This window comes from Nerophis ophidion, linkage group LG17 (assembly GCF_033978795.1).
Source record: "Nerophis ophidion isolate RoL-2023_Sa linkage group LG17, RoL_Noph_v1.0, whole genome shotgun sequence".
NCBI lineage: Eukaryota > Metazoa > Chordata > Actinopteri > Syngnathiformes > Syngnathidae > Nerophis > Nerophis ophidion.
In genome coordinates, this window is record NC_084627.1 from 51,186,098 (window position 1) to 51,198,748 (window position 12,651).

The 12,651-nt window shown below is 41.8% G+C and overlaps 1 protein-coding gene across 1 annotated transcript in view; it reads right to left on the reverse strand.

Moving 5' to 3' along the window:
* Nucleotides 1–2,566: 2,566 nt before the first annotated feature.
* The window catches only part of sh3bp2 (SH3-domain binding protein 2), a 61,008-nt gene continuing 50,923 nt past the window's right edge, over nt 2,567–12,651 (reverse strand). The window contains exons 9-13 of the mRNA XM_061877157.1: nt 11,197–11,320; nt 10,254–10,309; nt 3,331–3,406; nt 3,119–3,178; nt 2,567–3,001 (exon numbers count right to left, since the gene is read on the reverse strand). Of these exons, the coding sequence (XP_061733141.1) occupies nt 2,879–3,001; nt 3,119–3,178; nt 3,331–3,406; nt 10,254–10,309; nt 11,197–11,320 (439 nt within the window). The 3' untranslated portion in view covers nt 2,567–2,878. The remainder of the gene's footprint in view (nt 3,002–3,118; nt 3,179–3,330; nt 3,407–10,253; nt 10,310–11,196; nt 11,321–12,651) is intronic.

Consider the following 12,651-nt stretch of genomic DNA (forward strand, 5'->3'; position numbering starts at 1 on the left):
TATTTTCCACTTCATGGCCTAACAAAGAGTTAACTCAGAAAACTGCATCTTCCACAATTCATTGCGGCAAACCGGATGTTAAAAAAGGAGTGGGAGCAGGTGAATTGTCATTGATGAGACTGAGCATTACCGGCCTACAGGTGAATGAATGAACGACAGATAAGATAAAAGGGTTGTTTTGTATGCCCATTTTTTTCTTATACAAAGTACAACTTTAATATTTGATTGTAGTTAATCTACATATGCAAAAGCACAGATTCCAACCTGTCACAACGAGGAGTTTTTGCAACTTACTGCGAGGATTGTTCTCCCGGGATGCAATCAGACAAAAAGGTAGCAGGTAGGAACATATTTATTATTAATCTAACTACACAGGACATAAGACAGGAAGTAAACAAAAGGAAAGCGTGCCAAGAGCAGGACAGGCTAAGGAACATAAAACTTACCGCAGGAAACATACGCTAAGACTTAGACCAGACCTGGGCAAACTAAGGCCTGGGGGCCGCATGCGGTTTTTCCAATCGTGTCCAATAATTTGTTTAGATGTTTAGGATGAAAAGTGTAGCTGCCATTATGATGTGCACTCATGTTTTCTAACGGCCGGAAGTCTTCAACTATACAACATATTTCAACGGTTGGAATCTGCGCTTTTGTATGATATTTTAGCGATTAGTGTTGTCCTGATAACAATATTATTTTGATACTTTTCTAAATAAAAGGGGGCTAGAAAAAAACGCATAATTGGCTTTATTTTACCACAAAATCTTAGGGTGTGGCAGACCAGTACTTTTCAGAGGCGGTATGGTACCGAATATGATTCATTAGTATCGTGGTACTATACTAATACCCCTCCCCCACAAATGTTCAAGCGTTGACCGGTTCACAGCTACAAAAAGGTTGGGGACCACTGCCCTAGGGTACTTAAATCCCCTCCCTCACTTGGACGGAGCAGGGGGTTCAATGTCCAAAGATTCGCTTGCGAGGTTGATAGTCGAATCAAACTCCTCCGAATTGAATCGTCGACTATTCCATGGACCCCCAAGGTGGGAATGTGCATTGTGATTGTCTGTGAAGCCGTGATTGTGTACAGGCTGACTAGTGATTAGACGAGTGCGAGGAAGGCAAGGAAAAGGGGGTACGCCAACTTTGAGTACATTAAAAAAAAAAATCACGGAAATAATTGAGTTTAAACCTGCATGGACAGATTGCTTTACCTATAAAAGAATTATATAAATACAATGATTTTAAAATTTTAAAAGGTTAATAGGTTGTTTAATGTTTTAATTTTCTTTTTTTGATAGTGAAGGTTGCTGACCCCTGGTATAGAATGTGTACTTTGTAGTTCTACTGCATACTGGGTGAATTGCATCATTGCTGTAGAACAGGGGTCTCAGACACACAAGACCTTATTTTGCAGCCCCCACCTTAATATGAAAGTTTAATGTGTTTTGGTTTGTGCAAAACAAAAAAACAAAAATGCGATGCACAAACCAAGCGAGAAAATCCACATAAAGTAGGGTGTCCGACAAAGTGATACAAATTCGCCCAAACTGTTTACAGCTTGTTTGGAAGGCATATTCCGCTCTCTGGAGTGGGAGGATAAAGGAGTTGATATCAACGGAGACAAATGTAATCATCTGAGGTTTGCAGATGACATTGTTGTCTTGGGAGAGCAACTTAGTGAAGTGGAAGACATGCTTAAAGACCTTGCAAATGCCAGCAAATGTTGTGGATGGAAAATGAATATGAAGAAAACTAAAGTCATGGCAAATTCTATGGTACCTCATGGACCTGTGACTGTTAATGGAAATGAAATTGATGAAGTTAATGAATACATCCATCTGGGGCAGAGACTTAGCCTGAAAGAAAAGAGTCAAGAACAGGAGATATGGAGGAGAATCAGATTGGGCTGCTGCCAACATGGAAAACTGAGCAACATCATGAGAGGAGAAATACTGTTAAGCCTAAAAAGAAAGGTCTTTAATCAATGTGTGTTACCAACCATGACATGTGGAGCTGAAACCTGGGCATTGTCAAATAAAATGGAAAAGAAAATAGCAGCAGCACAACACAACCTGGAAAGAAATATGCTCGGGATCACATATAAAGACAGAAAAACAAATGAATGGGTGAGAAAACAAACGCAAGTCCAAGACATTATGAGAACTATCAAATTAAATAAGTGGAAGTGGGCTGGACATATCAGTAGGAGAAGAGATACTAGATGGACTTCCCTCATGACATCATGGAGACCATGGATGGCAGCAGAAATAGAGGAAGATAGAGAGTGAGATGGTGAGGTGAAATAAACAAATATTGGGGAAGAGTGCAGTGGCCGGGAGCAGCTAGAGATCTTCCACTATGGCAGAAACATGCTGAGGCTTTCATCCAGCAGTGGACTGACAACGGCTGATGATGATGATGATGATGAACGTGTTTTGTATGAATGCTGCTTGACATCATCCTTGTGTTATTTGGCTCCAAAATGGCTCTTTCAACATTCTGGGTTGCCTACCCCTGCCTTAGTGGAAAAGCAGCAAATGAGTGAAAGCGACAGAGACGTTGCCAAATTATAAATAAATAATCTATGTAAATGTTTTAATATATACATACATTTAAAATACAAATAATATTTGTTATATTACATTGTCTTATAGTGTATTTACATATCGCTAAACAAATTATTTACATATTTCATCAATAATTGTGGGCCTAAAATCTTTGCCCTCTTTCTTATTCTCATTATATTCATGATTAAAAACATGAAAGGCAAATCAAATGGAGAGGTTTTCAAGTATTTGGTATTGGCGATACCGGCCCTGTCTCTAGGAGGCCTGCAATCAGTACCAACATTTGTGGTATGGGCCGTCCTTAGTGTTCAGGAGTATGGTCTCTGCAGGCAAAGGGAGCCATGGTGAGGCAGAGGATGGTTGTAGTAGTGTTCCACCATGGAGGACAGACTGGGAAAGGTCACCTCTGAGTCCAGATACACCCGCTCACCCTGTTGAAAGACTTCCAGTCAACCTCTAATCTCACTACACAGTCAATAGTTCACCATGAAACAATTCTATGTTGCTATTTTGTATTGATAAAAAAAGTCACTTTTTGTTTTGTGTACCTCTTCAAACAGTCGGTAGTTTCTGGCTTTGCTGATGGCCACGTCCCAGACCACCAGCACCTGCACAACACAGTCTGTTACACAAGTACATCATCGCAATCTGGAAACTACTGGCAAAACATGGACATGGGCAATATTTCACATAGCATTCAATATTTTGGGGGAGTTTTCTTTTTTAGCTTAAACTTTAAAACATTTTTTTTTTTTTATACCTTTGAGGCTTTGGTTCCTGAGTTTCTGATTCCATAAAGGCCATCTTGTGGAAGGTTGGAGCACTCCTTAAATAACCTGCAGCACATGGAACAAATGTCAACAAAGTTTTTTTCTGTGGAAGTGAAAAAAAATTAACCACATAAAAAAAAATGTCTTAAAATATCACATTAATCATGTACCATATTCTCTGGACCATAGGGCGCACCGGATTATAAGATGCACTGCTGATGAGTGCGTCTATTTTCATACAAAAGGCGGCCCAGATTATAAGGCGCATTAAAGACGTCATATTATGATTTTTTTCTTCAATGTAAAACACTTCCTTGTGGTCTACATGACATGTGATGATGGTTCTTTTGACAAAATGTTGCATGGATTATGTTTTACAGACCATCTTCAAGCCACTTTCTAACAGTCGCCTCATTATTAATCACAGTTCAGGAGTGTAATTAATCTAATTAAAAAAATGATCACTTAACAGTCGTAGTAAAAATATTTCTTTCTTTCAAAATTTGGTGGGTACGGCTTGAATATTGGTGCTCTCCATAGCCCGAAAATGACAGTAAATACAACTTTTGAGTAATTGTCTACTACTTGTGATTATCTAACTACAAAACCCACAACCAGTGAAGTTGTGTAAATGCTAAATAAAAACAGAATACAATGATTTGCAAATCCTTTTCAACTTATATTCAATTGAAGAGACTGCAAAGACAAGATACTTAATGTTTCTACATCGTTTTTGCAAAATAATCATTAACTTAGAATTTCATGGCATCAACACATTGCAAAAAAGTTGGCACAAGGACCTTTTTACCACGTTTACACTCAGTAAACATTTGGGAATTGAGGAGACCAATTTTTGTATATTTTCAGGTGGAATTCTTTCCCATTCTTGTTTTATGTAGAGCTTCAGTCGTTCAACAGTCCGGGTTTCTCTTGTGGTATTTTAGGCTTCATTTTTGCGTCACACATTTTCAATGGGAGACTGGTCTGGATTACAGGCAGGCCAGTCTAGTACCCACACTCTTTTACTATGAAGCCACGCTGTTGTAATGCTTGGCCTGGCATTGTCTTGCTGAAATAAGCAGGGGCGTCCATGATAACGTTGCTTGGATGACAACATATGTTGCTCCAAAAGCTGTATGGACCTTTCAGTATTAATGGTGCCTTCACAGATGTGTAAGTTACCCATGCCTTGGGCACTAATGCACCCCCATACCATCACACATGTGTAAGTTACCCATGCCTTGGGCACTAATACACCCCCATACCATCCCACATGTGTAAGTTACCCATGCCTTGGGCACTAATACACCCCCATACCATCACACATGTGTAAGTTACCTATGCCTTGGGCACTAATACACCCCCATACCATCACACATGTGTAAGTTACCCATGCCTTGGGCACTAATACACCCCCATACCATCACACATGTGTAAGTTACCCATGTCTTGGGCACTAATACACCCCCATACCATCACACATGTGTAAGTTACCCATGTCTTGGGCACTAATACACCCCCATACCATCACACATGTGTAAGTTACCCATGTCTTGTTCACTAATACACCCCCATACCATCACACATGTGTAAGTTACCCATGTCTTGGGCACTAATACACCCCCATACCATCACACATGTGTAAGTTACCTATGCCTTGGGCACTAATACACCCCCATACCATCACAGATGTGTAAGTTACCCATGCCTTGGGCACTAATACACCCCCATACCATCACACATGTGTAAGTTACCCATGCCTTGGCCACTAATACACCCCCATACCATCACACATGTGTAAGTTACCCATGCCTTGGGCACTAATACACCCCCATACCATCACACATGTGTAAGTTACCCATATCTTGGGCACTAATACACCCCCATACCATCACACATGTGTAAGTTACCCATGTCTTGGGCACTAATACACCCCCATACCATCACACATGTGTAAGTTACCCATGTCTTGGGCACTAATACACCCCCATACCATCACACATGTGTAAGTTACCTATGCCTTGGGCACTAATACACCCCCATACCATCACACATGTGTAAGTTACCCATGCCTTGGGCACTAATACACCCCCATACCATCACACATGTGTAAGTTACCCATGTCTTGGGCACTAATACACCCCCATACCATCACACATGTGTAAGTTACCCATGCCTTGGGCACTAATACACCCCCATACCATCACACATGTGTAAGTTACCCATGCCTTGGGCACTAATACACCCCCATACCATCACACATGTGTAAGTTACCCATGTCTTGGGCACTAATACACCCCCATACCATCACACATGTGTAAGTTACCCATGCCTTGGCCACTAATACACCCCCATACCATCACACATGTGTAAGTTACCCATGCCTTGGGCACTAATACACCCCCATACCATCACACATGTGTAAGTTACCCATGTCTTGGGCACTAATACACCCCCATACCATCACACATGTGTAAGTTACCCATGTCTTGGGCACTAATACACCCCCATACCATCACACATGTGTAAGTTACCCATGTCTTGGGCACTAATACACCCCCATACCATCACACATGTGTAAGTTACCTATGCCTTGGGCACTAATACACCCCCATACCATCACACATGTGTAAGTTACCCATGCCTTGGCCACTAATACACCCCCATACCATCACACATGTGTAAGTTACCCATGCCTTGGGCACTAATACACCCCCATACCATCACACATGTGTAAGTTACCCATGTCTTGGGCACTAATACACCCCCATACCATCACACATGTGTAAGTTACCCATGTCTTGGGCACTAATACACCCCCATACCATCACACATGTGTAAGTTACCCATGTCTTGGGCACTAATACAACCCCATACCATCACACATGTGTAAGTTACCCATGTCTTGGGCACTAATACACCCCCATACCATCACACATGTGTAAGTTACCTATGCCTTGGGCACTAATACACCCCCATACCATCACACATGTGTAAGTTACCCATGCCTTGGGCACTAATACACCCCCATACCATCACACATGTGTAAGTTACCCATGTCTTGGGCACTAATACACCCCCATACCATCACACATGTGTAAGTTACCCATGTCTTGGGCACTAATACACCCCCATACCATCACACATGTGTAAGTTACCCATGTCTTGGGCACTAATACACCCCCATACCATCACACATGTGTAAGTTACCCATGCCTTGGGCACTAATACACCCCCATACCATCACACATGTGTAAGTTACCCATGCCTTGGGCACTAATACACCCCCATACCATCACACATGTGTAAGTTACCCATGCCTTGGGCACTAATACACCCCCATACCATCACACATGTGTAAGTTACCCATGTCTTGGGCACTAATACACCCCCATACCATCACACATGTGTAAGTTACCCATGCCTTGGGCACTAATACACCCCCATACCATCACACATGTGTAAGTTACCCATGTCTTGGGCACTAATACACCCCCATACCATCACACATGTCTAAGTTACCCATGTCTTGGGCACTAATACACCCCCATACCATCACACATGTGTAAGTTACCCATGTCTTGGGCACTAATACACCCCCATACCATCACACATGTGTAAGTTACCTATGCCTTGGGCACTAATACACCCCCATACCATCACACATGTGTAAGTTACCCATGCCTTGGCCACTAATACACCCCCATACCATCACACATGTGTAAGTTACCCATGCCTTGGGCACTAATACACCCCCATACCATCACACATGTGTAAGTTACCCATGTCTTGGGCACTAATACACCCCCATACCATCACACATGTGTAAGTTACCCATGTCTTGGGCACTAATACACCCCCATACCATCACACATGTGTAAGTTACCCATGTCTTGGGCACTAATACAACCCCATACCATCACACATGTGTAAGTTACCCATGTCTTGGGCACTAATACACCCCCATACCATCACACATGTGTAAGTTACCTATGCCTTGGGCACTAATACACCCCCATACCATCACACATGTGTAAGTTACCCATGCCTTGGGCACTAATACACCCCCATACCATCACACATGTGTAAGTTACCCATGTCTTGGGCACTAATACACCCCCATACCATCACACATGTGTAAGTTACCCATGTCTTGGGCACTAATACACCCCCATACCATCACACATGTGTAAGTTACCCATGTCTTGGGCACTAATACACCCCCATACCATCACACATGTGTAAGTTACCCATGCCTTGGGCACTAATACACCCCCATACCATCACACATGTGTAAGTTACCCATGCCTTGGGCACTAATACACCCCCATACCATCACATATGTGTAAGTTACCCATGCCTTGGGCACTAATACACCCCCATACCATCACACATGTGTAAGTTACCCATGCCTTGGGCACTAATACACCCCCATACCATCACACATGTGTAAGTTACCCATGCCTTGGGCACTAATACACCCCCATACCATCACACATGTGTAAGTTACCCATGTCTTGGGCACTAATACACCCCCATACCATCACACATGTCTAAGTTACCCATGTCTTGGGCACTAATACACCCCCATACCATCACACATGTGTAAGTTACCCATGCCTTGGGCACTAATACACCCCCATACCATCACACATGTGTAAGTTACCCATGTCTTGGGCACTAATACACCCCCATACCATCACACATGTGTAAGTTACCCATGCCTTGGGCACTAATACACCCCCATACCATCACACATGTGTAAGTTACCCATGCCTTGGCCACTAATACACCCCCATACCATCACACATGTGTAAGTTACCCATGCCTTGGGCACTAATACACCCCCATACCATCACACATGTGTAAGTTACCCATGTCTTGGGCACTAATACACCCCCATACCATCACACATGTGTAAGTTACCCATGTCTTGGGCACTAATACACCCCCATACCATCACACATGTGTAAGTTACCCATGTCTTGGGCACTAATACAACCCCATACCATCACACATGTGTAAGTTACCCATGTCTTGGGCACTAATACACCCCCATACCATCACACATGTGTAAGTTACCTATGCCTTGGGCACTAATACACCCCCATACCATCACACATGTGTAAGTTACCCATGCCTTGGGCACTAATACACCCCCATACCATCACACATGTGTAAGTTACCCATGTCTTGGGCACTAATACACCCCCATACCATCACACATGTGTAAGTTACCCATGTCTTGGGCACTAATACACCCCCATACCATCACACATGTGTAAGTTACCCATGCCTTGGGCACTAATACACCCCCATACCATCACACATGTGTAAGTTACCCATGCCTTGGGCACTAATACACCCCCATACCATCACACATGTGTAAGTTACCCATGCCTTGGGCACTAATACACCCCCATACCATCACACATGTGTAAGTTACCCATGCCTTGGGCACTAATACACCCCCATACCATCACACATGTGTAAGTTACCCATACCTTGGGCACTAATACACCCCCATACCATCACACATGTGTAAGTTACCCATGCCTTGGGCACTAATACACCCCCATACCATCACACATGTGTAAGTTACCCATGTCTTGGGCACTAATACACCCCCATACCATCACACATGTCTAAGTTACCCATGTCTTGGGCACTAATACACCCCCATACCATCACACATGTGTAAGTTACCCATGTCTTGGGCACTAATACACCCCCATACCATCACACATGTGTAAGTTACCCATGCCTTGGGCACTAATACACCCCCATACCATCACACATGTGTAAGTTACCCATGCCTTGGGCACTAATACACCCCCATACCATCACACATGTGTAAGTTACCCATGCCTTGGGCACTAATACACCCCCATACCATCACACATGTGTAAGTTACCCATGCCTTGGGCACTAATACACCCCCATACCATCACAGATGTGTAAGTTACCCATGTCTTGGGCACTAATACACCCCCATACCATCACACATGTGTAAGTTACCCATGTCTTGGGCACTAATACACCCCCATACCATCACACATGTGTAAGTTACCCATGCCTTGGGCACTAATACACCCCCATACCATCACACATGTGTAAGTTACCCATGTATTGGGCACTAATACACCCCCATACCATCACAGATGCTGGCTTTTCAACTTTGCATCTAGAACAGTCTGAATGTTTCTGGTTCTCTTTAGTACTGAGGACACGACACCCACAGTCTCCAAAAACAATTTTAAATGTGGACTCGTCAGACCACAGATCCCTTTTCCACTTTGCATCAGTCCATCTTAGATGAGCTCAGGCCCAGTGAAGCTGTTGGCATTTGTGGGTGTTGTTGATAAATGGCTATAGGTTGAAATTAATATGGGTTGAAAAGGATTTGCAAATCAATTCTGTTTTTATTTACGATTTACACAAAGTGCCAACTTCACTGGTTTTGGGTATTGTATATTAACTAATGTTACGCAAAAACTATCAGTATCGTTCACCTTATTATTAAGTGTATTCAGTGTTTCCCAAACTTTACATTTATTTGGACCGCCACAGTTTGATTTGGTGCTCCTGGCTATGCCCAAAAACACATTTTAATGGACTGTCTGTAAAAGCAGCCTGCCATTACAACTCCGTACAGAAGATGGCATTGTGTAATAACTCTGCTTAGCACATCTGATATGCACCTGCTCTGCCAGAGAATAAGAACACATAGCAGGATGAGAGATTAGTGTTGCCAACTTAGCAATTATCCAGATCACTCAATAAAAAAAAAAGTGACGAGCGACAAATCTTGAGTGTTTTTCTGGTCTTATTGGAGACTCCTACATGAAAGCACATACAGTATTGTTCTTCTCAATCAACAGCTTATCACAATAAAGAATAAAGAATCACATACTTCTCGACAATGCTTGTTTCCGTTGTGTCAATGTACACAGAGTCTGGCAGAAGCATCTGCAAAAAGAAACACTTCATTAAAAACCAAATGCACTGACCAAGGTTTACATCGGGGTTTATGGTGACAGTAAAATGCATTGTTTATTTGGGAATATAACATTATTTCTACAGAAATGCAAAAGGAAATACCTAACATCCATCCATCTATTCATTTTTATACCGCTTGTCCCTTTCAGGGTCGTGGGGGTGGTCGGTATTGTGGGTAATGGCAGTCAGGTATGGGGGTATCGAGCCACACAGTTTTTTTACCTGACTCTTACTTTTTTTAACTCTTTCTTACTGTAACAAAGTCGCTTTATTTTGCCATTCATTTGTTCCCACATCGTTATCGTTTTACGTTTTTGAAGAATTAATTTGACAAGTAAACTATACAAAACGAAGAGGAGCGTCTGGAGTTTTGTTTGTTGTTGCCGCAGCAAGCGGGAGCAGAAGAAAGTAGAGGAGCATCAAGCTAAGGCTTCATTAGGAATCTACAGTCGTTATTTAGACGTTCTGAATAAATCATCTGACAAAGTTCATCAGTCAACTCACCGGTGTTAATTTTCAGTCTATCAAGATTAAAGAATAATATCAAAATCAAATTATGGGATGTTATTTAAGTAGCTTGCTCATTTTCCTTGACTGGTGCACTAACATCATGTGGTTTATTTTTTATTTTTACATATGTAGCATCATCTCCAAAGAATTGCTATTGCGACATCTAGTGGACACATTTACAACAGCAGTTTCTGATGTGTTTTTTCACTCCTGGATTGGTGTCATGTCATTGATGGGACATATTGATACTGTTCAATACTCCAGTTTATCATCCTATAAAACAGGCAAACATTTGATAGTAATTTAAAGGCTAAATAAGCAAAAAATATGTGAATGTCTTTTCTTACATTATCATAATCCCCGTCCGAAACGTCTCCTTCTTTGCATTTGGTCAAGTCTTGTTTCTTCTTGATTGCCACATCTGTCTCATCTCTGGATGAACGGAAGCTTTGACCTTCTGGAGCTGTTCTTCTGGTGGGAAAACACATCACACATAGTCGGTCTGCTTCCACAAGACACTAAACCTTATGTAAAGTCACACATGAGAACAATCCATCTCACAGCTAATGAACATATTTTGAATTCAGTTTTTAACTTTAAGAAACAATTACATTTATAGAGTTTCCAGTGCTGTACTTATAATAACGTGCTTCTACGCAACATGTATTGTCAAACTATCTTCAAGCAGGGGCTTCATCCCAGCATTGACACAGCATTGATTATACATACATGTCCTTTAAAAACTGACTCTGAAACAACGCTGCAAAATAGTTGTATTTGCACAAAACCAAAAACCAGTGAAGTTGCCATTTTGTGTAAATCGTAAATAAAAACTGAATACAATGATTTGCAAATCATTTTCAACCCATATTCATTTCAATCCATAGCCATTTATCAACAACACCCAGAAACGCCTGCGACCCAGAAACGACTGCAAAAACAAGGTACTTACAGTGCAAACTGAGAATGTTATTTTTTGCAATTATTAGCTCATTTGGAATTTGATGCCTCCAATATTTTTCAAAAAAGCTGGCACAAGTGGCAAAAAAACTGAGAAAGTGCCATGATTGCGTATAAAAGTAGTTTTCATGAAAGGCTCAGTCATTCACAAACAAGGATGAGGCGAGGGTCACCACTTTATGAATACAAACCCCGTTTCCATATGAGTTGGGAAATTGTGTTAGATGTAAATATAAACAGAATACAATGATTTGCAAATCCTTTTCAAGCCATATTCAGTTGAATATGCTACAAAGACAACATATTTGATGTTCAAACTGATAAACATTTTTCTTGATAGATTTTTAAATGCACCAGGAAATAACCAGTTTTGTACACTGTTGAGTTGCTTCAATTCTCAGTAGTAGGTAAATGTGTTCCTGGAGAGTATTTCTCCAGCAATGGTCATGTGCGGACATAAATGATGCTACTTTGAGAGGAAATCACTGAAGTCGGACATCACTGAAGGCCCGCCACTGTATTTGAACATAGAGCCTATTATCTGTGCACTATTGACCAGTGATGCACTGAACATTTCCGCCGGCGACTCAGTCTTTCTGACGCACACGAGTGACGTAGCTCGCCACAAGCTGACGAAAAACTCACATTGTGGTCACATTGCGTTTACACTGAAGTCACATTTGAAAAGATCGGATTCCAATCGGATTCAGGACTGACATGAATCTGATGCTAAAAGATCAGATTGAAGCCCTTTGGAGATTAGATTGGCAAAAACAATCCCATTGTGTCACTTGAGGGCAAAAAACTATCAGCTTTGGTGTGTGGTGTATATTGTGTGTGTG